The following is a 27,922-nucleotide window of genomic DNA, read 5'->3' on the forward strand; positions in this document are numbered from 1 at the left end:
CTTTGTGGTCAGCTACTGATTTAATAGAGATTTTCTTAAATGCTTGGATAAAAAAAAAAAATTTCCCGGTCTCTGCAGCTCGAGGCTGTGTCTGTGTTGGAACACACTTTCATCACTCAGCCTGAAGTTTACAACTCTGCCTTTTCCTTTGCTTCCTGTTTGCACAGGGCTTGACAGTCAGCCAGAGGTGAGAGTTTAGGGCTTTCAGGTCTTTTCTGAGCATGCGTCCTGCCCATGGCATGTGCATGGCTTTCTAGATTCCCCGGGATATGTGGAAGCTTTCCAAAACTCTTATTCCCCAAAGTATCTCACTGCCCAGCTTTTTCTGCCAGGCTTTTCCACATTTATACTGTTTGCCCCAACTGATAACCTTTGTTCCAGCTGGCACCATCTGGTTCATTTGCCTTCAGGTGTTTTCAGCAGAAGTATCATAGCCACTTTCCTGCCATCATGAGACTGCAAGTTAGGTGGAATAAAGGCAAACCCTTCGCGTTCGTCCCTGAGGAAGCCAGCCGTGTTGGTCAAAACAGGCAACCAAATTCTTTGAGAACAAGGACTGCTCTGCTCCCTCCGGCACCAGAAACTCCCACCAGGAGTGCGGGCTGTCATCTTCCTGACTGCTGCTGAGCCAGAGGGGGGTGAGGGGGTGGGGCAAGGGTAAGTTAAAATGCCACAAAGCTCACCTGCCCACTTGGCAGTCACTTTTTTTCTTGATTAAGCATTCACGTAGTTGTTTGGCTGTTTTCCAGAGTTCCAGTAATGTTGATTCTGACAGTTTCTGCTGGCTTTTCTCATTGTTTCTGTGAGAGCATGGCTCTTGGCTCTCCCTACTTCACCGTTTTCACCGACATCATTTGGAGTAATTCCTTTTTATAGATACCTATGAGAATGTGTTGCACTCTGTAGTTTATAAACTACATATCCAGGATCTCGTTTATTTTTCACCATGACCCTGGACAACAGATGCTGTCATTCTCAGAAAAGTGAAGTTAATGACTAATACATTGAACCAAAACTAAAACCTAGGTCTTCTCGCTTCTGCTTCTGTACTGGCGTTTGGATTTTTGGTTTACAGCCAGCTGGAACACTTTTGAGAGTGAAAAGAGGTGCCAGTATTATTAAGCAGGACACCAGCCATACAGTGAGATGCATGGTTACTTCATCTTGAGATAAACCCCAAAAGGAAATGCCTCTGGTGGTCACAAAATGGAATTTCAGCCCAGCTTGTGCATTTCAGTATCCACCCATTAAGGAAGAAAAAGTGTTTTTGTTATGTTTTATATTGACTTTAAAATGCAGGGAGGCAGATTTTTTTTTTAATTAATTTGTTTCTGTAGAGAGTAATAATTTGAAGTGTTTAAGCTTTAGAAGATTTATAATTTTATTGTGTTAACTATACACAGTGTTGAATGTAAATCTCATCTTTGTCTCCCTGAAACAAAAGTTTTAAAGGTAATTAGCTGTGGTAAAACATTTTCCTCTTCTGTAATATAGACCTGATGGGGGCATACTTCACTTAGGAGACAGTCCTGTTTTGCTATAACAGCAAAATGCTTTTTGTTCATTGCCTTCAGTAACCTATATGGTAATCAAACAGCCACAGAAAAGTTGCTTTTGGGAATGAACAGGGCCACATATGACAGAAACTGCCTCCATCCTTAGGCACTTGGATCATAAAATTCCCAGAAACCTGAGTTCCTGAAACATGCCAATTCCCAATTTATTTGCTGGTTCTGTTTTCTTCATAATAGTTTTTTTTAATGCTACATTAATTGAAAAACTCTTCTTAGTAAGGGAAGAATAAAAGGCTTTTATTTATTTTTTTTAAAGATTTATTTATTTTAGGGGCGCCTGGGTGGCTCAGACGGTTGGTTAAGGGTCTGCCTTTGGCTCAGGTAATGATCCCAAGACCCTGGGATCAAGCCCCACGTCAGGCTCTCTGCCCAGTGGAGAGTTTGCTTCTCACTCTCCCTCTGCCCCTCCCCCTGCTCGTTCTCTCTCTCTCTCTCTCTTTCAAATAAATAAAGTCTTTTTTTTAAAAAATAAGGATTGGGACGCCTGGGTGGCTCAGTCGGTTAAGCTGCTGCCTTCGGCCCAGGTCATGATCCCAGAGTCCTGGGATCGAGTCCCACATGGGGCTCCTTGCTCAGCAGGGAACCTGCTTCTCCCTCTCTCTCCCTCTGCTTGTGCTCTCTCTGTCAAATAAATAAAAATCTTAAAAAAAAAAAAACTAACGACGTAATGTATAAAAAAAGATTTATTTATTAGAGAGTGCATGGGGCAGGGGGAGGAGACAGAAGAAGATGGAAAGAGAAAATCTCCAGCAGACTCCCCACTGAGCAAGGAGCCCATGACCCCGAGACCATGACCCGAGCAGAAATCAAGAGTCCAATGCTCAACCGACTGAGCCACCCAGGTCCTCCAGAATAAAAGGCTTTTATTTTTTTTTTTTTAAGATTTTATTTATTTATTTTAGAGCAAGCATGAGCAGGGGAAGGGGGAGAGGGAGAGAGAGAATCTCAAGCAGACTCCCCACTGAGCATGGAGCCCGACACAGGACTCCATCCCAGGACCCCAAGATCATGACCTGAGCCAAGATCAAGAGTCAGCCGTTCAACTGAGTGAGCCCCCCAGCCGCCCCTCCAGAATAAAAGGCTTTTAAAGATTAGAAAGGAAAAATAAAATCAGGTTTTTCAAAGACATTATTAGGTACATATAAAATCCAAAAGGTATTTGGATAAACTATTAGAATTAATAAATGGAAATATCAAGATTATATGTTTATTTATCATCAAAGAGCAATTAGAAAGTTGAATTTTAAAAACATGCCATTTACAATAAATACCTAGGAATAAATCTTTTAAAAAATGTAAGACTCCTACACACACACATACACACCAAAAAACCGTGTGAGTTGGGGCGCCTGAATGGCTCAGTCGGTTAAGCGTCTGACTCTTGATCTCAGCTCAGATCTTGATCTCAGAGTCATGAGTTCAAGTCCCACATTGGGCTCCACACTGGGCATGGCGCCTACTTAGGGAAAAAAAAAAAAAAAACCCTATGAGAAAATGATTGAAAGTCATTAAAGAAGACCTAAATAAATGAAGTGATGCATTATGTTTATAGCTGGAAGACTCGGTATTTTTAAAGGAGTCACTTTTCTCCCTATTTGATATATCAGTTCATTATAGTTCCAGTCAGAGTCCAGCAGGTTTTTATTAATTTTGTATGCTTTATTAAATAAAAGCTTCCTGAGCTTTTACCTTTTCCATGTCTTGTGCGGGCCTGGTAGGAGCCCCAGGTCAGGACCCAGAGAGGCCACAACCAGGCCAGGGCTACTGAGTCAGTTTTACTCTTTAGCTGTGAGCGTAATTCTTACCCTTTCCAAATCTCTATTTTTCCTTCTGTGAATTATGGAAAATGGTAACTATGCCTTCTCTGAATTGAAAAGCCTTTGGATTGTGTAAGTCAAGTGCTTGTGTGTAAATCTAAGGCAGTGGTAGTAATTACAGCTTTTTCAAGCTTCTGAAATGTTTCTGACCTGTTTTTACATGGTTTAGGTGTTTTGCATGTAAATGTTTAATAAATTATCAGCTATGAACACTCCTGTTAAGGAGTGCAAAATAAGGGGTGTCCATATCACTCTTATTTAACCATGTTGTGGAAGTACTAGTGAGCATAGTTAGAAATAAGTACTAGTCAGCATAGTTAGAGATAAGAAACAAAATCTACACTGAGGAAATTAAGGATGTGATAATTCAGGAGGATCAACTAGGAATTACTTCACACAATAAGAGAAGTAAGATGGTTGAGTACAACATGGATAACAAAGCAACTGCCATAAGAGAGTCATTAATAGGAGCACCTGGCTGGCTCAGTCAGTAGAATATCCGACTCTTGATCTTGGGGTCGTGAGTTTGACCCCCGTTGGGTGTAGAGATCACTTAAATAAATAGCACTTTAAAAAATTCAATAATAATAAAAAGATAAAATACCTTGGGATAAATTTAAGAAGATATGTGCCCCATCTATATAAATAAAGTTTTTAAATGCTGCTCTAATGCATTTGTGTTTTTTTTTTTAAGATTTTTATTTATTTGTCAGAGGGAAAGAGCACAAGCAGAGGGAGGGTCAGGCAGAGGGAGAGGGAAAAGCAGGCTCCCCGCCGAGCAAGGACCCCAATGTGGGACTCGATTCCAGGACCTTGGGATCGTGACACAAGCCGAAGGCAAACGCCTAACGGACTGAGCTACCTAGGTATCCCACTCTTAATGCATTTAAAAAGGAATGCTTGAACAAATTGAAAAACATACTGTGTACTTGAATAATAAGTCTCAACATCATAAGAGTTTTCATTCTCCCTAAGTTAATCTTTAATGTGATCCTACGAGATGTACCAATGGGAATTTTCTTGTGAGGAAGTTGGGACTTAAACTGATTTTTTAAATAACGTCAAAGAGAAACAAAAATCAGGAAAATTCTGAAAAGCATAGTGAGGGGTGAGGGCCTGTCCTTACCAGATATTAAAACATTGTAACTTCATAATAATTAAAATTATTTGGGGTGCCTGGCCGGCTCAGTCAGTAGAATATGGGACTCTTGATCTCAGGGTCATGAGTTCAAGCCCCACATTGGGCATGGAGCCTACTTTAAATTATTTTTAAAAATAATTAAAATTATTTATATATATATATCAGTAAACAGATTATTTGACTAGAATAGAAAGTTTAGCAGTTGACCCAAGTATAAACTAATTTATGATAAAGGTAGCATCCCAGATAAGTGGGAAAAGATGGATTTTTCTCTAAGAGGTATTTGGAAACAGCATAGACATTTGGAAAAAAAATTGTAGTCATCCCTCACATCAACTTCAGAATAAATTCCCAGATAAATTACAGATTTAAATGAATATAAAATGAAACCGCAAAGATACGAAAAGAAATGATGGGAAAGAAGTTTTGATAAATTTTGACATAAAACCTAGAACTCATACGGAAAAAGATACATTGGACTGTATAAAAGTTGAAAATGTTTGCATAACCAAAACTGGCAGAAACAAAGATATATGACAACTTTGGGGAAATATTTGCAATGTATATCATAGATCACATTTCCTTCGTATATGAAGAGCTTATATAAAGCAATTAGAAAAGATGGATATCAAACAGAAAAATAGGCCACGGGTAAGCAGATAGAAGTCACTAGTGGTTCTTAAATGAAAATATGCCTGACTTTAGCCATTAAAGAGATACAAGTTAAAAGTACCCAGATGTTCTTTTTCTTTTTTTAAATTACCTACCAAATTGTCAAGATTCCAATGTTACTGGTTGACAAGAACATAGGGAAGTGGCATTTACCTACTTTGTGGTGGATTCATGAATGAACACGACCTCTGTGGAAGATAATTTGTTTATACCTATAATAAAAATTAAAGTGTACATTCCCTTAACCCAGCTTTTATACTTCTAGAAATTTATACCTCAAATAGACTCACACGTATGCAAATTGATAGATGTCTTAAATTGCTTATATCAGCATTGTTTTGTTTCAGTGGGAGAGCAAAAAATTGGAAACAACCTAAATATCCATCAGTAGGGAACTAGTTTCAGTAAATACAGTATGTTAATACCAGCAGTGATCCTCTCAAGATACATTATTTTACAACAAAATTTAGGTGTAAAGCAGTGTAAATGATATGCTACCATGTTTTAGTGTTAAATACATAATATAAAATGCAGCATTTTAACCATTTGTAAGTGTACAATTCAGTGACGCTAAGTCTCTTGACAATGTTGTGCAACCATCACCACTGCTCATTTCTAGAATTTTTTATCTTCCAAATAGAAACTCTGTGCCCAACAAGCAGTAACTACCCATTTCTCCCCTGGTAATATCTGTCCTGCTTTCTGTCTCTATGAATTTTGCCTATTGTAGGTAACTCATATAAGTGAAATCATGTGATATTTGTCCTTTTGTGTCTAGCTTATTTAACTTTAGCATAATCTTCTCAAGGTTCATCCAGGGTGTAGCATGTATCAGAATTTTACTCCCTTTTAAAGCTGAGTAATATTCCATTATATGTATATATAACATTTTGTTTGTTCAGTCATCTGTTGATGGCCATTTGGGTGGTTTCTGCCTTTTGACTGTTGTGAATAATGCTGCTATGAACATTGGTGTACAAGTGTCTAATTGAGTTCCTATTTTCAGTTCTTTTGGTTATTTTACCTAGAGGTGGAATTGCTGGATTATATAGCAACCTGTTTAACTTTTTGAGAAACTGCCAAGCTGTTTTCCATAGCAGTTACAGTATTTTACATTCCCACCAGCAATGTATAAAGGTTCCAATTTCTCCACATCCTTGTCCACACTTGTTATTTTCTGGTTTATTTTTTTAATACGATAGCCATCCTAATGGGTGTGAACTGGTATCTCATTGTGGTTTCAATTTGCATTTCCCTAACAGTTAATGATGTTTAGCATTTTTTCATGTGCTGCTTGTCCCTTTGTATGTCTTCTTTGGGGAAATGTCTATTCAGATCCTTTGCTTGTTTTATAATTGGGTTGTCTGGTTATTGTTGAGCTATTGGAGTTCTTTGTATGTTCTGGATACCAGACTTTTACCACAGATATGATTTACACATATTTCTTCTATGGGTTGCTGATTCACTTTCTTGAGAGTGGGCTTTAGAGCACAAAAGTTTTTCATTTTGGTGAAGTCCAGTTTATTTTATTTGATTGCTTGTGATTTTGATGTCACGTCTATGAAACCATTGCTCAATAGAAGGTCATAAAGATTTACACCTATGTTTTCTTCTAAGGGTTTTATAGTTAACAGCTCTTACGTTTGGGTCTTTGATCCATTTTGAGTTGCATTTTGTATACGGTGTGAGGTAGGATTCCAACTCCATTCTTTTGCATGTGGAAATTCACTTGTCCCAGCACTATCTGTTAGAGACTCTTTTTCCCCCATCAAATTGTCTTGACACCCTTGTCAAAAATCCATTGCTTGTAAAAACCCAATTTTGTGGATTCTTATCTAGACTTTTAATTGTTGATTTGCACACCTTATCCTTATGCTTGTGTATACCTTTTAAATCTGACTTTTGAATCATGTGAATGTATTCATTCAAAAATAATAAAAATTTAAAATAATTGTTAGCTATGGCCACAATTTACTCCTTTAATTTCCCTCCAATTTGTCTTTCAGGAAAGTGCGCTGTGTTGTCATTCAAGGACTTCCTCTCCTGCAGACCAACTGAGATACCAGAAAATGACATTCTGCTTTGTGAGAGCCGCTACAACGAGAGTGACAAACAGATGAAGAAATTCAAGGGACTGAAGAGGTTTTCACTCTCTGCTAAAGTGGTAGATGATGAGATTTATTACTTCAGGTAAAATTTGAAAAACAGAGGAGGAAAGAGCACTTCAGCTCTTAAAAGGAAAACTGATATCAAAAAAGTGTAGACCATGGTGGTTTTTTGTTTTTATTAAGTCTTAAACTAGAGCAGTATACATTTCAAAGAGAAAATATTAATTCAGCTAAAAATTAAAGGAAAATCTTCATAACTGCTGAGATGTGGTAACTGCCCTTGACGTAGACTCCAGTAATTGTAATATGGAGGCAAAATTCCTTAGTTCTGGATTATAGCCTGTCTATTAAAAGATTGCCTAGTTTTCCACAGTACGAAAATTCTTTTCACTGTATTATATGGGCAACTAGATCCCAACTTTGGACCCAGTACTTTTGTGGGTATTCAGCACCCCCCTTTAAAAACAAACATCCATAAGTACGTGTAACTTTTAAGTTACGTGTAACATTTAAATTCTTTCCTTTGCTGATTTAGAGTATACATTGCAGATTGCAGGAAGTCTTTATTTTTTTTTTTTTATTTACCTATTTGAGAGAGAATGAGGGGAGGAGCAGAAGGAGAGGGACAAGCAGACGGTGTACTGAGCTCAAAGCCCAACACAGGGCTCAATCCCATGACCCCAAGATCATAACCTGAGCCAAAACCAAGAGTTGGACGCTTAACCTACTGGGCCACGCAGGTGGGCCAGGAAGTCTTTTCTAAATATTAAGGCAGAGCATTGCTTTCTGATCAATCCTGGAGTGGTGTTTGGTGATTTTATTTATTTATTTACTTATTTACTCATTCATTCACTCACTTCTTTCAGAAAACCAATCGTTCCTCAGAAAGAGCCCTCACCTTTGTTGGAAAAGAAGATCCAGTTGCTAGAAGCAAAATTTGCTGAGTTAGAAGGTGGAGATGATGATATTGAAGAGATGGGAGAAGAGGATAGTGAGGTCATTGAGCCTCCTCCTCTACCTCAACTTCAGACCCCGCTGGCCAGTGAGCTGGATCTCATGCCCTACACACCCCCACAGGTGACAGTGACAAGTTCCTGGTACTTGTCTTACTCTCAGCTTTGGTTCATAGCCCACTCAAGCGAAGGGAAGGAGACATCCAGCCCCCACATATGTGAGCTTCAGCCTGGAATTCTGCAGAAAGAAGCAGATTTTTTCTTCTTTCTTGATGCCACTAAGCATTTTAAATTTCATATCTTTTTAAAATGTGCATAGATAACTTTTTAATGGCACATTTGGTTAGAAAGCTCTCCCTGCCTTATGTTAAAGGAGAGCAATGAGGAGTGGCATCACCCTGTTACTGTAGCTTTTATGGTCCATATCTTTCCCGTCTCTCCTCCTGTAAACCCTCATCTCGGTGGAGGTGATCTCTGTTGGTATTTTTTTCTCATTCAGAATTTTCCCAAGACATAATTGTGAGGTCACCATTACAGATTATAGTCATGGAATTCAGTGAAATTTTCATTTATTTCTTATATGGTAAGCAGCAAGGAAGAACTCTTTTGACCAAGGAGATGGCCAGCTATAAATTAAACGTGTCTGCAAAACAGTAACTATTGAATCACATGTTCCTGGCTTCCAGAAACCTTGAGGAGTTAACCAGATGCAATGTCTGATGCGCTATAAGAGCTTTCTGTCTTACAGTCTACCCCAAAGTCAGCCAAAGGCAGTGCAAAGAAGGAAGGCTCCAAACGGAAAATCAACATGAGTGGCTACATCCTGTTCAGCAGTGAGATGAGAGCTGTGATTAAGGCCCAGCATCCAGACTACTCTTTTGGGGAGCTCAGCCGACTGGTGGGGACAGAATGGAGAAACCTTGAGACAGCCAAGAAAGCAGAATATGAAGGTAAATAGAGACTAGGCGCAACTGTCTCAGCTTTCTAAGCAAGGGGGTGTTTTCAGGAATGCACGTGCGTAGACAGGTTTTACTCTCTTGTTCTTACCACTTGCACATGAACTTTGTGTTGGGGACTGTCTCAGATGCTCCCATCTAGCAGTTTAAATGCCAGCCTTGTCCTGACTGAGCAAGCAGTGCCCCTGACTTGGCCTTTGATCCTGGTGGGGTTGTTTTGTTTTGTTTTTTCTTTTTCCCGAAAAATTTCTCCAAAATTTTGCTATTAAAAATTGCATGGTTTCTTCTTTCATTGAGTCCTGTAAGCACACATGTGTTGAGCTGGGGAATGATTGTACGAGGATGTTAAATTAGAATTTTGGTTAAAATTCATCTGAAAGGGGGCTTTCAAAATCAGGATCGATTGTGGCTCTTGATAAGCCACATGTTTAAGCTCCAGGCTGAGGCTTGGCTGAAAGCGCTTCTTTTCCTAGGCCAGTCCTGGCCTGTGCTATGTCTGCATTCATAGCTACTTTTAAGGCACTTGAAGTCTCTCATAAAGCTCAATTGCCTTCATTTTCCTTTTACTCTATAATTAAATCATTTTGGGCCATGAGCTATCATTTAAAGATTTGGTGGTTCTTAGCCTTTAGGGACAAGTACTTGAGAGAGATTTTGGGTTTTTTTGTTTTGTTTTGTTTTTAATGTCAGGCATACCTGTAATAAAGAAATGAATAATGAACATTCGCTTAGGCAGGACTCTTGCCTTTGGAGCTCTATTTTTCCATTTGGAATTGTATATAATAGTTCATTTTGCCAGTTTAGAACTGTCTCTCAGTGGTTCACCACTGTGGTCAACCATTACTCATCTTGGCCAGGTCTAAATCCATTATTTTCCAGTAAACATAAAGAAATTCATTATTAAGGCCTGCCTCCTTTATTGAAGTTTATGGTGTTTCCAAAGAAATTTTTAAAAAAAAGATTTTACTCCTTTCATTTATACCAGTTGATTGATAATTATAAAATTAACTGATAGACTTCCCCAAAGATTTTCTGCAGAATCCTAATCCTACAAAATGTTCAGCCAGAAAAACCTGTGTGGCAAAACCAGTTTGAGAAGTACTCTAGACACTTTGACTCTTGGAAACTTACAGTGCATATTCCCATATTAAAGTCTTTAAGACCTACAGTAAACACCTGTTTTTTTTTCAACTGGCATTTTCTGGAACTTGACCAAGTATTCATATAATACCTTTTAATATTGTAAAGAACAAATAATTTGCAGAACACTCTTTAAGAAACTCTAGTCAGTTCCATAAGAACCTCAAACTTTGGGGGAAAAAAAAAAACACCTCGAAATTTGTAGGGCTTTGATATTTCTGACCTTAATGAAAGTTAAGACCAAATATATCCCTCCATTGGAGGAGGATTGGAAATAAAGCTCACGTGGATGTAAAGCCCAGTCTAGAGCAAATGAAGCCCAGACTATGGCTGGTTTTTTAGACTTGAACAAGAAAGACAAATGTATCTGGATGTAGTATAAAAGTAAAAACCCTGAAGCAGGGCTGAAGAGAGGGAGAAATGATGGCTTCTAGGGAAGTCTCCCAAATTCCAAGGAAAGTGTGAAATTCAGGGAAAATTGAGTGAGATGAGTTGTGTATGACTCAGCAGTGTCTGCCTTTTGTTGTTTTGACCAAAACCCAATTTGGGTTTGAATTCAAAACCCAAAGTTTGGAATTTGGCTGGCTTCATTTAACAATTCTCTATTCCAGCACAGCCCGTTGGGCTCTTCCCAGAAAGAGCCAACACATAGCCAGTCCAATATCTGAAGCACAGATCTGAATTTTTCTTTTTTCAACTTTTTTTTTTTTTGCTCTCCCATTTTACTGTCATTTGTGTAATGAAAATACTAGAATTTAATGTGGGGGTCTAGGTCATTCAATGTTTTTTTTTTACTGCTAGCAAAAGGAAATGGGTTGTTCAAATGGCCTTTGTCCCTCACACTCATTGTACAGAGGATCTGTAAACTGGGACAGTGTTAGTGAGTGATGACTAGCCTATCTAGGCAACTCTGTCGCAGCCTAGGAAGCTTTGACTTGCTTGACTTTCACATTCTTACACACTAACGGAGGACTGGAGCTGTTGCTTCTTGATTCTCTTTAAAGCCATGGGATCTCGAGCTATTTTCCACTCCTTAGATCAGCCAACAGTAGTCTTTTGAATTCCATGTTGGAGGGTTAATGTGTGGCAGTGGAATGTGCTGTCATGAGTCAGGGCCACATGTTGCTGGTTCTCTCTGTAGCCTTGGACAAGTCACTGCCTGTCTCCCAGCCTCAGTTTGCCCCTGTGAGGAGTGAGGAGGCTTTCCTATTTATGAATGGTGAAGCAAAATAAGCCCTGTATTGTGGGTGTTTGGGGAATACACATTTCTAGAGTTTTCTAGTAAGGGTCCAGGCTGCTAGCTCCCAAAAAGACTGGGAATGTGATCGTTGGGGACTACTGGCTATGGAGGTGCAGGACAGGGCAGCTCAGCGGAGTAAGGGCTGTAGCAAGGCGTGTTCCACAGCCCAGAACTGGCACAAGCAAATGCTCCTCTTGCATTTTGGATGAAATAAGAGTGAATCCTTGGAACTTTTGCTGATTTAGGATGATATATGGTCAGTATTGAACTGCTCAGCTTCAGGAAACCTGGTTCTCTCAGTACATATCCATTGCTTCATATGTGTATACATATTCCCTGCTTTGAATGACTGTAGCCTAGAGTATCATACATTTTTTTTCCATTGGGGTTTATTAAACATGACCTCTTGGCTTCATTAGGGTATAGGAAGTAGTGTTTATTTTCCCTAAAACCTTGTGGAGGAAGCAGTAAGCTACTTTTCCCTTACAGAGTTAATTTTCTTCAGCTGCTAAACCCCATGACACTTATGACAGGAGTCCTCAAATCATAGTAAAATTGGGTGCAAGAAATCAGGAAAGTAGTGTAAGTAACAATTGTGCCAAAAATTATAATGGGCCATGGAATCGCTTCATGTTGAAATTATAAATAATTTGTAATGCTATTAATACTAGAATAATGGTAGCGCTTCTCATCTTCAGGGTGCCTTGTGAGATTAACCACGTTGGTTACGCTGGTGACGTGTTTAAATAAAACCTGTGCTTTCTGAATGTGTGTTGCAGTCTTAACATTCTTGAAATCTTTGCAGACCAGTTCTCAAGATGGGATAGGAAAGCTGGACTCTAGGTTACCGAGTGAAATCGGCCCGACTCCTCCTGTGTTGAGACTAGTCATCTACCGTTCCTTCCGTTGAGACAGAACTGTTGCCTGTGTTTTTACTAGTCCTGTTGAATGCAATGGATGGTATTTTGAATTCCTGGGTTAAAAACAGAATTGAAAATCTGAAATGCCTTTACAGAGCGGGCAGCTAAAGTTGCTGAGCAGCAGGAGAGAGAGCGCGCAGCACAGCAACAGCAGCCGAGTGCTTCTCCCCGAGCAGGCACCCCTGTGGGGGCTCTCATGGGGGTGGTGCCACCACCAACACCAATGGGGATGCTCAATCAGCAGTTGACACCTGTTGCAGGTAAAAACAGGAGCTAAGACCATTTTTTTCCACTTTAAGAAATTCCTTCATTTTTTTTTTTCTCCAATGAGGAGTAGGCCACAGTCTCTAGGCTTTTCTCATGGCAGAGTCAAAGTTTGAAGTCGTCCATGTCGTCCTTATATCGCCTCTCCCATATGGGCAATGCCTCCCCTCTGCCCCAGAAATGGGCCCTGGGCCCAACCCTGGGAATTGGTAGGGAGCAGCTCTAGCCTGGCTGTGGACATGGTCTGGCGATATTCTCCACCCCAGACTGCTCTTGATGTAGAGCGCTATAGCAGAACACATAAACAGACCCTGAATTCTGTTCTGGAGGGACTCCCGAGAGAAAACACAAAACTAGCGTTCAGGTGATGTCGATTCTCCCGTCTCATTCCAGTATTCAGTTTGCCTTGTTCTGCTGCAGCCATCCTTAAAAGACTGACCATTTAAAAGGATTTTTGACAATGAATTGTAAATCCTTTCTTGGTCACTAGTGTGCATGACTGCTAAGTGGAATACAAAGTCCTTATTCAATTCATTGTGCCCACTCTGTAATGCTTTTCTATTTAATTACATTAAACTGCATTTTCTGTTAGTATCCCAGTCACATATTTTTAAAAAAAGACAAGAAAATGATGAATGTGGTTTGCTTGTGTGTGTTGTCTCTGGTTCTGGTGGCCATAGCAAATTTGGCTATTCTTGGATTGAATATCCTCGTCTGACCTGTCTCCAGTGAGGAGCCCGAAGACCACTTCTCGGGTCCCTCCCTCGTGATCCCCCTAGGCCTGGGGAGGTCCATACAAACCACCCGAGTGTCTTCTTAAGCAAGTGGTCTGACCTCTTTTGGCAGGGAGTCCAAGACAGTGTTGTTCAAGGCAGGCTCATTGGGATGCTGTTTTTGTATTTGCTTTTGAAGGAAGAGTAGCATAGGGTAACTTCTCCATTGTCGCTCCTTCCTTTTGTGATGGCAGGTTCTCAGATGCACTGTCGCTGAGCTCAGCACTTGCACTCGCCAGAGCACATCTGAATCATGGCTTTTCAGTACTTTCAGTGTAACTGACGTTGATCTAACAAATCTCATAATCGCCTGCTCTATTCCATGGCCCATTTTGGTTAACGGGGTTCCAGAGGGTTTTAGAAATCAGGCCTTGAACATGGGGACTTTGAAAGTTAGAATTCCCTCGTTGACGTCCTGTTTTGTTCTGTTTGATATGTGATATTGTAGCACTGTGCCCTAGACTAAAAAGCCCGGGGACACATTAACAAAATGAATTCAAACAGCTAAAAATATTAAAACACAGCAGCTGCAGCATTTTAGCTCCCTGTTGGGGAATAACATCACAGCGCTCTCATGGGTGAGGAGGTGGGACCCCTTCTAGAAAGACCCTGCTCCATTATTAAGCATATGCTGCCCAGATTCCGAAGGGCCATGGGAGTGAAGGGCAAGCAAGTGTTCTCTACAGGCACCAGTCTTTGGTCCACAGTGGGAACTTTGCAGCTGAGAGGGTGATTTTTCATGGGTTTACAGATTGCTTAGGGCCTAAGTCTTAGCCTTGTTGCTGTCTGAGACCAGCTTTGCTTACAAGCATTAAAGCTCATTTGAACACATGTGACTGGGATAATAAGTGCCAAAGTACAGTTTAATGAAGACAAGTGTCATGTCTTTCAGTTCTTAATAATTTCTTCAACCACAGCCCATGAAGGCTGCGTTCAGATGGGCTTTTGTAATTGAAAGCAAAGCCTCCTAACTTTCTTAAACTCCCACCTACTTATCCCTAAAGCTGTATCTGATGGTGTGGTTAAAAGGCAGTTTGGTAGCTTTGGATCTCCTATGTTTAAGATGACAGTGTCTGTACAAAAGTAGTTTTTACTCTCTGAACTCTCATTTTTGAAAAATGAAACTCAATCCTGTTTCATGTATAGAGGTATTATTTAAAATTCGCTTTACTGGTTTGTGTAATTGTAAGTTTTTCAGTCAGCTTAGATATGACTAACGAAGCAGGCTGAATCAATCTCACAATTTTCAGTAATTTTATAGCTTCAAAAGACTAAATCTTTATAAACAAGTACCTTTCAAATAATCCTTGAGGGAAAGTCAAAGAGTAAAATCCTTAGAATCTGGAGTTTCCACTGTTTCCCAGGGTCCCTCTACAAAGAGTATTTTATAAAAATGAGCTTTGGCACCAATCCCTCAAGCCTCCCTTTGTGCAAGAAGCTGTGACCAAAGATGATTGCATTTTTGGGGGGAGTCTTAGGTTCTGTTTATTGTGATAATTTCAAATCCCAGAAGAGTCAAGTTGTTTTTCTTGCTTAAAAAAAATGTCGTGTGGCTTTAAAGGTCTTTTATAGGTGAGTTTTTGACATTTTGAAATTATTTTCTTCCTTTCACTCCTTTTGCCAAAAGTACTTGTTTCTTGAAACTCTTCCCTAGCCAGCAGAAAATATTTTGTGTTGTGAAAATGCACTTTGAAAATAAAGGAATAAAAGCCTCTGTTCACAGAAATTCTGTACCTCATTTAAAATGTTCCCTATTAACCGAAGGTCTATGTGAGGGCTTTTGTGAACTCGGAGACAGAAGTGACAATTGCATTTTCTCATGCCAGCAGAGCCTGATTCTCCAGCCATTCCTTCTGAGGTCTGCGTGCCCACTACCAAGTGACCTGGGCTTAGTTTGGCTTGGGAGGGTTTAGGTTTTATCTTTATTTTACATGTTTTCTGAGATCTAAAGATGAAACATCATCCATTGTGATGGCTCTTCTCTGTTCCCCAGCTCAAGCCCGAGCATGATCCATTTATACCAGTAGTGGTGGGGCTAGAAGGGAGGAGGAAGCCTTGAAAAACTCTCGACCCCCCTTGCCCCACCCCCAGCTGGAGAACCATGCTTTGTGATCAGGGCTGTGCGCCTCATTTCCCTCCATTCCAATTTCCCCTCATGTGTACCCATGATAGGCATATGAGTGTGGGCAGAGTGGAGTGATGGGGTTTCTACTGATCAATTAGAACCGCAGTCGCAGAACTGGTCACTCTGTTTGAACAGCTTGCAATAATCATGACCTTGGGAAGGCTGTTACTGGAACTCCTCTTTATTATTATTTCACTGAAAACATGCAGCGTATTTATCCCAGGGAAAATAACTACAAATAATAATATACTAAGTACTAATTCATCCACAGATGTTGGATTGCATATTTGTAACTTTTTATTTTGTTCATTATTGCAACAAAATAATTACACTAATTGCCGTTATTATCATGCAGTACTAAGGGCGCTTTATTCATTGGTAGTGCATGTGGGGGGATTTGTTATTACTTAGCTCATGTTGCATGTTAATGATGCATGTCTGAAATTTGTTGTGTCCTTCAAGGCATGATGGGTGGCTATCCGCCAGGCCTTCCACCTTTGCAGGGCCCAGTTGATGGCCTTGTTAGCATGGGCAGCATGCAGCCACTTCACCCTGGGGGGCCTCCACCCCACCATCTTCCGCCAGGTGTGCCCGGCCTCCCGGGCATCCCACCACCGGGTAAGAACTTCATCCTCGTTCACTCATTAATCTCACCTTCATATTCTCTTTTTTCCTCCCTCAGCCAGTTGTTCCAGGAGGTACCTGCTGCCCACTATGGGCAGGCCTGTCCTCACTGAGAATCCCAGGGCTGTCAGCAGCAGGCCCTGTCCTGTGTATTGAGCAGGCAGCTCAGCACCCGTGTCCCTGGGCACCTGACTGCCTAGTGGCAGCACAGGACACATGGCAGAGACCAGACTCAGCAGACCACGGGGTAGAAGGCCTACTCGCACACCACTCAGACAATTTGACATGTGCTCAGAAAGCCAAATACAGCCTAGAAGGCCATGCCCTCTTTTATCAGTGAATGAGGTTTCCCAAATTGCTAGTTCTGAGTCACATATAAAAGCACCTTTGGTCCTGAGTGCACTTCTTCCTCTGGTTCAGTTCTCATTGAAAGATTGTCTTCTTATAGAATCCTTGCTTCATCTCCTGCTTCTCAAACAGCCCTTCTAAGGGGATTGCAGAGTCACTGATGATGATGAAGAAATCCTTCAGTCAGTCATTCTAGGAACAAAAAGGAGGGAGGGAACAAATTTGCAATGAACACACTTTCTGTATGTGAGTCCCCTAAGAAGTATGACATAACATTTTAAAGAGCAGCATAGCCCCACCCTACTGACTGTGGACACTGATTTCTCTCTCAACAGAAGCTCAGAATTTATTTCATGTGGAAACACATAAATGGAGTTCAGGAAGCGCTAGAGGTTTACTTTATAATTAGTAGTTGAAATATTGTGAAAGGAAAATCACAGGCTCCCGTATTAATTGCCATCATATGCAAAAGAACTGGGCTTTAGCTATAATCTGGTTGGAGGGAATGTGACCTGAAGATAACTTAGAATAGCATTTGGTCATTATCCAGAATATCAGCTAAGGGCCTGGCCCAGATGACAAAATGTAGAGATGTTAGATTTGCTTACACCAGTAGTGGGTTATATGGAGTTCCCCCAGTGGTCCCTCAGAGGTACACCCAGTCCAGCAGTGTGCAGGGTAAGTGAGCCTGGGGCTTGGTCTAGAGCCTCCAGCCACACTCCTGTAAGTATTGCTTAGAGAATGGCCAGAACTCCATGCACACATGTTTGATCCAGATGTACCCAGAGGAGGAAATGTTTATGGGAGTGGGTGCTTCATTATGGAAACAATGGACTGTGTGTGAGTTGCAGTGCCAGTCAGTCATAAAATGGGTGTGCCCGTGTGGCAGGTAGAATTGGCCTTCATTCTCTGCCCTCTCACCCTGGCATAGGGTATCTGACTGACTCAGACCAGGTTGGAGTTGACTTTTAGGTGTATGTTGTACTCACTGGGAGCCACGTCTAAGGCCAGTACCCTTTAAGTAGCAGATACCTTTTGGTGGGTATCGGGCATACCGTGTCCCTTTCCCCATCTTCGGGTTCTAAATTGCAATTGAAGGACGGACACACACACACACACACACACACTTGATTTTAGGGAGACAAGGAGGAACCCCTCTTAGTGCCCACACGTGTACGCATGTGGGTGTGCACACACACACACACACACAAACAGGCATCCGTCGGTTTAGGCTTTGAGGAGAGGACTCAGGGAACTCTGGTGACTCAGTCCACATTCTCACTGACTTCCCCCTTGCATGGCATCTGTAAACAGGAAGCAGGGACGGGCGCTCACACAAGCACAAACATGCACACGCACGCACACACACATCTGCTCAGGCTTTGAGGAGAGGAGGACTCGGGGATCTCCTCTGGTGACCAGCCCACATTCTCACTGGCTGCCCCCTTGCATGGTACTTGTAGACAGGAAGCAGAGGGAATTGCTGAGTTGTTTGTGCCCTGCAAAATTTGAGAAAGGCAGTTCAGGGAGGCCCCCTGTGTTGTGGGGTCTGAGGAGGGGGAGTGTCCTGGAGAGGGGGGGTTCACAGGGGTTGTTAATATGTTGCTGGAGCAGCAGCTTACCCACCACAACCTCTTAAACCAGTCACGAGTAATCGTGAGGATCCTGCTATGGTGATCCAAGTAAACTTCTGGGTACTTAACAAAAATCCCTGCTTTGTAAACAGAAAGCTTATTTTTACTTATTACTTCCTCTCTAACAAATATCTAATACTTCCCAGAAGTGGCCTTTAGCAGTTCTGGATCTTAGAATAGTGGACTGGTTCTGCCTGGCCAAAATAGCAACATTTTGAATCCAGAGAAACTAGTATATGAGGTGAGCTCCTTTTGAGCCTTCTTGGCAGCCAGCAGGACTTGTGTAAAGTTTAAACAGCAGCTCACCAGGGTTTTGACTATAGCTTAGTAGTTTTTAACCAACTGGGACCCTTGTTTATTTCAGCATCTGTTCAGTGAATGGACGGTCCTGAGATTGCAACAGCCCCAGACACTAAATTTAGGACATCTCACCATTATCAGCTAGTACCTATGGGACAGAAATTGCTTGTGAGGAATCGTCAAGGGAAGTTTACAAAATTATTAGCAGGTACAGAGTACAGATACAGTAGGACCATGAAACGTCTTTGTCATTTTTGCACCTGAAGTGATAGCAGCGAGGTTGACCTGCTTCCAGTTGATCCTTTTCACAGTATCACTCTACCAGATGGACGTGCCCTGCCTGCCAGCATTAGTGACTCCCGTTAGAAGCAGAGGTGCTGGGGGCCTGTGAGAGGGCAGCAGGGATGTGCCTCCAGGCTCCACGGGCCTCATTGAACTGTGCCCTTGCACAGCCTCTTCCCTTGTGTCCCTGGTGTCCTCGTTCACTGCCTGCTGCTGAGCCCGACTGCAGTACCATTACTGCCAGAATGAGACCTGGGCTTCAGTGGCAGGAAAATGTGTTGTCAGAAGAAAAATACTTTGAAAATAGAGATGTAGTCCGACTATAGCTGACCTAGGGGAATACTAGAATTTTATGCAGGGTTCAGAGCATTTCTAAGCCATGAATAATTAATGCACATCTGACAGATTATACTGGCATTATACTTAAAATACTAGAAAACAACAGAATGTGAGTTTTCCATGTGAATGCTGCATCCCATTTTGGGTGCGTAGGGTTCCTATCCACAAAAACTCAAGGACAGAGATCCATAGGTTTGCATTATAAATGGCATCGTTTCTTATCAGTAGTTTTTCAGTAGTCCTCTCAACCCAGAGCCTCTAACTGTGCCATTGCATTCTGAATTATAGGTGTGATGAATCAAGGAGTGGCCCCTATGGTGGGGACTCCAGCACAAGGCGGAAGTCCGTACGGACAGCAGGTAAGCCTCTCAGTTGGATTTTCTAGGACTCAACAGAATTCAAGTTACGCTCTTTCTCAGAGCACATGCCAAGTGTTTTTTTTCCCCTCACCATGTGCTCTGTGCTCTTTCAGGTAGGAGTTTTGGGGCCTCCAGGGCAGCAGGCACCACCTCCGTATCCTGGCCCACATCCAGCCGGCCCCCCTGTCATACAGCAGCCAACAACGCCCATGTTTGTGGCTCCCCCACCGAAGACACAACGGCTTCTCCACTCAGAGGCCTACCTGAAATACATTGAAGGACTCAGTGCTGAGTCCAACAGCATTAGCAAGTGGGACCAAACCCTGGCAGGTAAGGAGTCCTTCTCAACAAGCCTTTGTGAAATCTCACTGCTATTGGCATTATATTGTGGGATAGATACCCACTTTTCTCAGAGAGGTAAAATAAATTCTGTATTTAATAGAAGGGTTTGAAGCTTTTTTGTATATTGACATCACACACTGAAAGTGGTGGTGTTTTTGTTGAATTTCTAAGTTTTGTCGTAAACATCACTGCTATCTTTTAAGTATATTCTGAATTTTTTTCAGTTCTTTTTTAGGCATTTGGACATTAATATAGATGCATTTGGGTAAATTAAAAATTCCTTCAGTTCAGGGGCACCTGGGTGGCTTAGCCGGTTAAGCGTCTGCCTTCAGCTCAGGTCATGATCCCAGGGTCCTGGGATAGAGCCCCACATCGGGCTCCCTGCTCAGCGGAGAGTCTGCTTTTCCCTCTCCCTCTGCCTGCCGCGCCCCCTGCTTGTGCTCTCTCTCTCTCTCTCTGTCAAATAAATAAAATCTTAAAAAAAAATTCTTTCAGTTCAACTTTTAAAAAAGAAAAAAATATTGGAAAACCTGTTTCAGTTAACCTGTTGAGTTACTTATTTAGTTCAGTGGTCTTAATGTGTTTTCAGTACATACTAAAATAACTTGGCTGGGGGCTCTGGGTGGCTCAGTTGGTTAAGTGTCTGACTCTTAATTTCAGCTCAGGTCATGATCTCCAGGTCGTGAGATCGAACCCCGAGTCAGGCTTCACGCTGGGTGATGCACCTAGCACTTTAAGATTCTTTCTCCCTCTGCCCCTCCTCCCTATAAAATAAAATTAAATTAAATTAAAATAAAATAACTTGGCTGCTTTCTGGAAAGAAAGGTACAAGTTCCTACTCATCATTCTTCATTTCTTCTTCTTTTTTATTTTTTTTTCTTTTAGATTTTATTATTTATTTATTTAAAGAGTGCCAGAGTGCAGGAGCAGGGGGAGGGGCAGAGGGAGAGGGAGAAAATCTCAAGCAGACTCTGAGTGCAGGGCCCCATGTGGGGCTCGATCTCACAACCCTGAGATCATCACCCATGAGATCATGACCTGAGCTAAAAATCAAGTGTTGGATGCTTAACCAACTGAGCCATCCAGGTGCCTCTCATTCTTCATTTCTAAACCAAATTTGATCATTTGATTTCTTTCAGAATAATAGGTATGTTTTCCCTTTCCTCACATTTTCCTTTTTAGCAACCTTTGTTAACACTGAAGAAATTAGTAATTTTCTTTAAAGATTTATTTATTTATTTGAGAGAGAGCAGTGGGGAGGGGCAGAGGGGAGAGCGAGAGTCTTAAGCAGACTCCACACTGAGCTTGGAGCCCAGTGTGGGGCTGGATTCCGTGATCCTGCGACCATGACTTGAGTCGAAACCAAGAGTTGGATGATTAAACCGACTGCACCACCCGGGCGCCCCTGAAGAAATTATTAATCATCAGGACTGCCTGCAACACAGTATTAGTGATCAGATCTTTAGGTGTTTGTGCAACTCTTATGTTCCCATTCATAGAGAATTATGTTATATTGTGCAGCTCTTTTGTTAAGTCATTATTATAAATTAGAAAATTTCTGGGGCACCTGGGTGGCTCAGTCGTTAAGCATCTGCCTTCGACTCAGGTCATGATCCCAGGGTCCTGAGATCGAGCCCCACATCAGGCTCCCTGCTCAGCAGGAAGCCTGCTTCTCCCACTCCCACTCCCCCTGCTTGTGTTCCCTCTCTCACTGTGTCTCTGTCAAATAAATAAAATCTTAAAAAAAAAAAAGTTTCTAAAATACAAAGCATAAAACAAGACATCCTTAGCTAGGTAGCCTCATACCTAAGTGCATAGTTTTTTAAAAACAAAGATGCCTAATAAAATAAAAGACATTTGCTTGGAAATACTCTGCAGAGTTAAAATTCATAATACTTAATAAATAATAAATGTTATATGCTAGTCAGACCTTAGGTCTGAGGGGGAAATTGTTACCTTAAAATTCCTACTTTTATTTCTCGTGTGTGCATTTTAATTTTCAGCTCGAAGACGCGATGTCCATTTGTCAAAGGAACAGGAGAGCCGCCTCCCCTCTCACTGGCTGAAAAGTAAAGGGGCCCACACCACCATGGCAGATGCCCTCTGGCGCCTTCGGGATTTGATGCTCCGAGACACCCTCAACATTCGCCAAGCATACAATCTAGAAAACCTTTAATCACATCAATTACGTTTCTTTTATAGAAGCATAAAGAGTTTTGTGGAACAGTAGCCATTTTAGTTACTGGGGGCGGGGGGAGGAACAAAGGATGGTAATTTTTATTGCATTTTACTGTACATCACAAGGCCATTTTTATATAAGGACACTTTTAATAAGCTATTTCAATTTGTTTTTGTTATATTAAGTTGACTTTATCAAATACACAGAGATTTTTTTGCATATGTTTCCTTCGTTTAAAACCAGTTTCATAATTGGTTGTATATGTAGACTTGGAGTTTTATCTTTTTACTTGTTGCCATGGAACTGAAACCATCAAAGGTTTTGTCTTGGCTTGGGATTTTGGTTTTTGGTTTTTGGTTTTGTTTTTTTATAAAAGAACAAACAAAATGAAAAAAATATACACACACGCGCGTGCGCACGAGAGTTTACAGATTAGTTTAAGTTGACAATTAAATGTGAAGTTGGTCCTAGTTTACATCTTACAGAGGGGAGTGCACTGGTGTCTGCTTCATGTACCTGAGTATCTTGAGCCACTTCAGCAAAAGCTGTTTTGTATAGGTGAAGTGAAAGGTTGTTATTTCAGGTTACAGGTGTTTGGCAGACCTGGCACATTTGCTCTGTTAACTCAAGAGACTTGCTCCAGAAATCTGAAGTCAGTGCTGTGCATCCTTCTGAAGCTGGTGCGTCTCTCAGACACCTGGACGGGGAGAGCACAGTTTCTTGTGCTGTTAGTCATCTATGGTGTCAGGTATTTTTGCAGAACATGTGCACAACCCTGAATTACCTTTAGTCTTGGCAGGTAAGTTTAAGGGTACTTTTGATCTATTTATATTGAATTCACAATTTATGCCTATACTTGTTGGATGATTTAAAATTTTAAATCTCTTACATGGAAAAAGATTGAAGTTCACCTTGAAGAAAGCATTGAGGTGTGTGCATGGAGGTGATTTATTTTTTAAACCTAACACCTAACCTAACATAGGGAAGGGAGTGCATAGCCAGATATGAGCTGTGTCAGAAGCATAATTGTAAAAAAGGGTAGATTGTCTACATATGCAAGTATGTTTTCGTATCTGTTTCCTCACCAGATGTGGCATTTTTTTCCTTCTCTAAGTTTCAGCGTTGTAATTCTCAACCAGAAATTTGAGGCTTTCTAAAATGTTTTTTAAATTTAATTTGTGCTTTTGAATTTCAGGAGAAAGTAATTATAATCTAAGAAAATACTCACTTAAAAAGACCATTATGGATCCCAAACACTTGGGGTTGGCCCTTTCTCTTTCATATGAGCCTCGAATGAACACCTGGAGGCAGCGTATGATGCGCAGACAGGTAGAAAAGCACCACACCTGGATTCCACTCGGTTTTTGAAACCCGTTTTTTTGTAACAAGATTGTTGCCATTTTGGTGGAGCTTCCCTTGCTGTTGTTAAATTGAGAGAGTGACTTTCACGGGATACTTTTTTCTTTTAATCTGGTATGAATCAATACCTGGATATTTAATTGCCATTCTTTCTAAATCATGGGGACAAAAGTGTGTAAAATGGAAACAAGTCTCTTGTATTCTAGATACTTTAAATACAGGAGGCCCTTGTAACTTAATTGCCTATAGTCAACCACTGGATCTCAGTTTGCATCAAGTATTTTAAATGATTCTGAATTTTAAAAAATGTATTGCAGTAGTATGTCAGTACCTTATTGTTAAACTGAATCAGATAAAGAAATCTTCAGTTCCTAGTTATTTGGGCCATTGAATCATCATGGACTGTATAATACAATCAGATTATTTTATTTCTAGACATTCTTGAATTACACCAAAGAACCTGAAATCTAATTTTGGTTAAGTTATTTATTTATTTCATGCACCCATTTTATTTCCCTTTTTAAGGTCTGGATGAGACTTCTTTGGGAAGCTTCTAAAAACTCTTCACTGTGGGCTAGGTGGGGCATTAGAACCCAGGGCACTCCTCCTCCAGGCTCCTTCCCAGTGTCTAGAGGTGCTGTAGAAACCATAGATCCAGCCAGGGGCTTCCCTAAGGCAGTGCAGAGCCGGGCCAGGGGGCCAGTAGGCAGGCCCTAATTATGTTTAAAAAAAAAAAAAAAATCTATGTATTTATTTTAGAATCATGTCTTTCTGTATATTAACTTGGAGAATGTCAGTTAATATTTAGGATATAAGATTTGAGGTCAGCCATTTTCCAAAAAAGATAAGCCAAAAAAAATTTTTTCTAATGTCCTGACTTAAGAAAGTACAAGTGAACTATATACGTCTTTTTTTTTTTCCCCATGAGTTTTAGGAACTAGTGATACGGCTTAGAAAGTTTAATGGCCTAAATGTTTTCAAAATGTAAGTTCATGTGGAAAAGAACTTTATTTGGGGGAAAACCTATAGGTTTAAAATAGTATGTCAGCCAACTGATTTAAAAGGCCTTTGAACTGCTTTGTTTTTGAACCCACCCTTGTCTTCCTATGAGGAAGAACTGAAAGAGGGGACACTTCTTTGTGTGAAATCTCAAACTGGTGTTGTTGGCTTCTGAGCTTGAACATTTTCAGACCTAATTAAAACTTGGTTTATTCTAATTTCTGTATCAAAGGAGGTTTAAGTGGTAACTAGTCTTATAACATGTATGTATCATATGTTTGTTCATTTAAAGCTTTTTAATCCAAATAAAAATGGAGTTTGCAAAGTGATTTGGATTAACCAGGTTTGGTTGTTCTGTTTAAGCTTGTGTCAGATGTTAGGTTCAAGCAGAGTTAATTCCTGCAAGCCTTGATTCTATGCTGACAGGGATATATAGCTGCCAATTTAAGGGAACAAAGCTCCTTGGGTGGAGGCAAAAGTCAGTGAGCAGACCCTGGTTCAGGGCTCAGGCTACATTAGTACCGGCTGAATGCAGTCACACTGCAGCTGGACATGCGCCACGAGGAGCCTCTCAGGCAGGCATTCAGGGAATTCCTAACATGTCCTCATCGTGGGTGGAAATACGGTTGAAATTAAAATTGTAGAGTTACTGATGGTGGAAGGTAAGGAAAGCATGTCTTGTATCATAAAGCTGTGTAAGCCCTTTCAAACAGCTGTCTGTGGCCAGAGGAGACCAGTGACCCAGGTATGTCTTTAACATGCTTATAAGCTCTTAAAGACATGACCACACTTTTAATAGAAGTGTTGGTAAAATCAACCAACTGTTTTCCTCTAATATCACTTTGCAAATCCCTGTGGCTCTGTACTCCTAAGTGTTTAGGGCTGTACTGCCATCTGTGCTCACGAGCATATTTGGAATAATCATTGATGAATAGTTAAACATTCCCACTGAACACTGTGAGCAAACAAATACTGCTGAGTGTTACTCTGTTCCTTTTTAGTGTGGAAGTGTGCTAGATCAGCTGAGTGAAAGTTCAGAACTGAACAAATTAATAGACTTCTTCTACCCCCAGAATAGTTGTGGCATTGATATCTTGTGGGTTGCACATAAATGTGACAAGAAATTCCAAATTTAATGCACATGTGTAAAGAGTACGAACTGATACTGTACTGCTTTTCTAGGAGAGAAAATTGCTTTGAAAAACACCATGGCCCAAATGTGGGGTAACTTGGTGTGAAAAATTCAGACTTAAAAAAGGAGAGGGAGATCAATGTGTTTAAGTTATAACAGCTGAGATTTAGGCAAGACTTCCAGAATAGAGGACAACCCTCTTGGGTCCCCTCCCTCCCCAGGAGCTTTGTACTGTCACTTTGCTGTCACTCAATAAACCATGCTTTGCTGCCAAAAAAAATTAAAAAATAAAAAGACTTCCAGAATAGGACCGTTAGACGGATCAAGATAGTAGCCCTTATTTATTGAGAATTTACTGTGTACCTAAGTAACTTTCCCTATCAATTCATTTGATAAAGTGAACCTCCAAAGCCCACATTTTACCCATCACCATAGTGGAAGTAAATTTCAAGCAATAAATGCTAATTCAATTTTTGTCATTCTAGAAGTACGGTTTTTAAAATACATGTTATTAAATGTTTTGCCTTGTAGTTTACACTAGGAGGCACTGCAGTTCTGTAATCAGCATGTAAGAGCATTGCTCTTTACATTATTAAAGTCCCCTTAGTAGTTCCTGTGTTTAGTAAGTCAGGTAGAGTCATATTCTCTACTTAGGAGGGTTAAAATTTGTTTTGAGGCAAAGTTAAAAAGCTTTCACCTCAGTTAACAAAGGTTAGTTTTTACTCTCTAGCATCCAAACTAATGTGCTCTGAAAGTATCTTCAATTTAATGCAGTAATTGCTTTGCCAGTCTCCTTGCCTTGAAGTGAGACATTTCTTATCTTCAAAGTTTTGTTGTCCTTCAGTAAATGAGCACTCTGATACATATTTTAAAAAAAAAGAAGAAAACTCTAAGGAAGGTTAAACATGAATTTGTAGCGGGTGATTCTCTCTGGGGTGCAGACAGGGAGGTGGGCCAGGGGGGGACCCACAGCAGACACAGAAGTTAGCTGACGGTTTTATTAGTATTTACAACTTAACTTTGAAAAAGGTGTGTAAGTTACATAGTCTCCCTATATAGCAATATAGATATCAACTAAAACAGGTGGGGGAAACATGGAATAAGGCCATATAACTGGGAGAATCCTATGACAATTTAATTCCTTATGCTGCAGTCTAACCACTAAAATGCCTATGAGGTTAGGTTCATCAGGAACTATCTAGGCACACAGGTGCACAGGAGAACCTCCTTCCTCTCCCTGGTGCTGTGGGTCATCCCTGGTCTTCACACTCAAGCCATCTCTGAACAGTGTGACTCTCAGCTGGTGCAGGTAGTGCTTAAAGGAGAGTAGTCAGTGGCTCGCTGTTTATACTGAATTGGTTCTAACATCAGTAAACTAACTTAAATTAGAAAAAAATCCTAGAAAAACTTGGAACATATGTGTGTGGCAGAGATCTTTTAACTTGAGAATACCCTGTGGCCTTAAGCATCTGCTTCTGTATATTCATGAGCAATTGTTAGAAAGCGTTTTGAAACTAGCCTTCTTTAATACAGAGATATGTTCTTGATTAAATAGATGTTGGATGTAGTTACCAAGCATGGATTAAAAGAAAAAAATGGATAAAGCCTTTGTTTTTTCTATCAGCTGACCCAAACTTACTGTGGGTCAAATTACAAAATCTCTCTGAACCTCTAACTTAGCTGAAGTCTGTGGTGGTTTTATGGTTTTGCTTTTCAGTGTGAAGGTTCATTTTCTTAGGGAAGCAGCAGTGTCTTTAGCAGCTGGATGAAAACACATCTTCCTCACAGAGGGGTGTGAAGCCTGTCCCCTCTGGAGTTCTCGTGGAGGTCCAGCCCTTGTATGTTAGCGACAGGCAAAGGAAGGGGTTATTTCTGTTCACAAGAGCACCTGACCGGGGTAACGTGTGGTCAGGAATTCCCACCACCCTCGCAGAATGGTAACAGACTGGTAGCTGGCAGAAATGTAATCTGCATAATTATCCTGGTTTAAATAATCTTGTAATAGAGATCTTACTTTTACGTCCATGATTAAATCTGAATTCTGAGAAAAGGAAATTAAGGTTATCAGTTTGTTGCCTGAAACAAAAGACTTCACAAACAATTCAGACTGTACTAAAAAAGCATCCTGCTTGATCCTTGAATTGTTTAAGAAATATTTCATAGAATAGATTCAGTGGACAGGTGTTTCAGGAGGAAATAGTTTTTCCATAAGTGCTGTCCAACAGTGACTTGGGAAGTATTGAAGCAGACAGGAAAACTATAAAAATTTCTTTGTAAAGGCAGTTCTGAAATAAGAACAAGAGATCTGAAAAGTACATTTTCAGAGGAGTTGAAACCAGTAG

At 40.7% G+C, this 27,922-nt stretch overlaps 1 protein-coding gene across 3 annotated transcripts in view; it reads left to right on the plus strand.

Moving 5' to 3' along the window:
- PBRM1 (polybromo 1) overlaps window positions 1-24,777 on the plus strand; it is a 113,239-nt gene extending 88,462 nt beyond the window's left edge. For all 3 annotated transcript variants that reach the window (XM_028124395.2, XM_028124396.2, XM_028124397.2), the window contains exons 25-32: window positions 7,211-7,394; window positions 8,179-8,389; window positions 9,014-9,215; window positions 12,617-12,781; window positions 16,146-16,301; window positions 19,499-19,569; window positions 19,683-19,899; window positions 21,915-24,777. In XM_028124395.2, the coding sequence (XP_027980196.1) occupies window positions 7,211-7,394; window positions 8,179-8,389; window positions 9,014-9,215; window positions 12,617-12,781; window positions 16,146-16,301; window positions 19,499-19,569; window positions 19,683-19,899; window positions 21,915-22,087 (1,379 nt within the window). In that variant the 3' untranslated portion in view covers window positions 22,088-24,777. The remainder of the gene's footprint in view (window positions 1-7,210; window positions 7,395-8,178; window positions 8,390-9,013; window positions 9,216-12,616; window positions 12,782-16,145; window positions 16,302-19,498; window positions 19,570-19,682; window positions 19,900-21,914) is intronic.
- Window positions 24,778-27,922: the final 3,145 nt, after the last annotated feature.

The sequence above is a fragment of the Eumetopias jubatus genome, unplaced genomic scaffold (assembly GCF_037043125.1).
Source record: "Eumetopias jubatus isolate StellerSeaLion01/CBP00866 unplaced genomic scaffold, mEumJub1_p1.0 scaffold_1, whole genome shotgun sequence".
Lineage (NCBI taxonomy): Eukaryota > Metazoa > Chordata > Mammalia > Carnivora > Otariidae > Eumetopias > Eumetopias jubatus.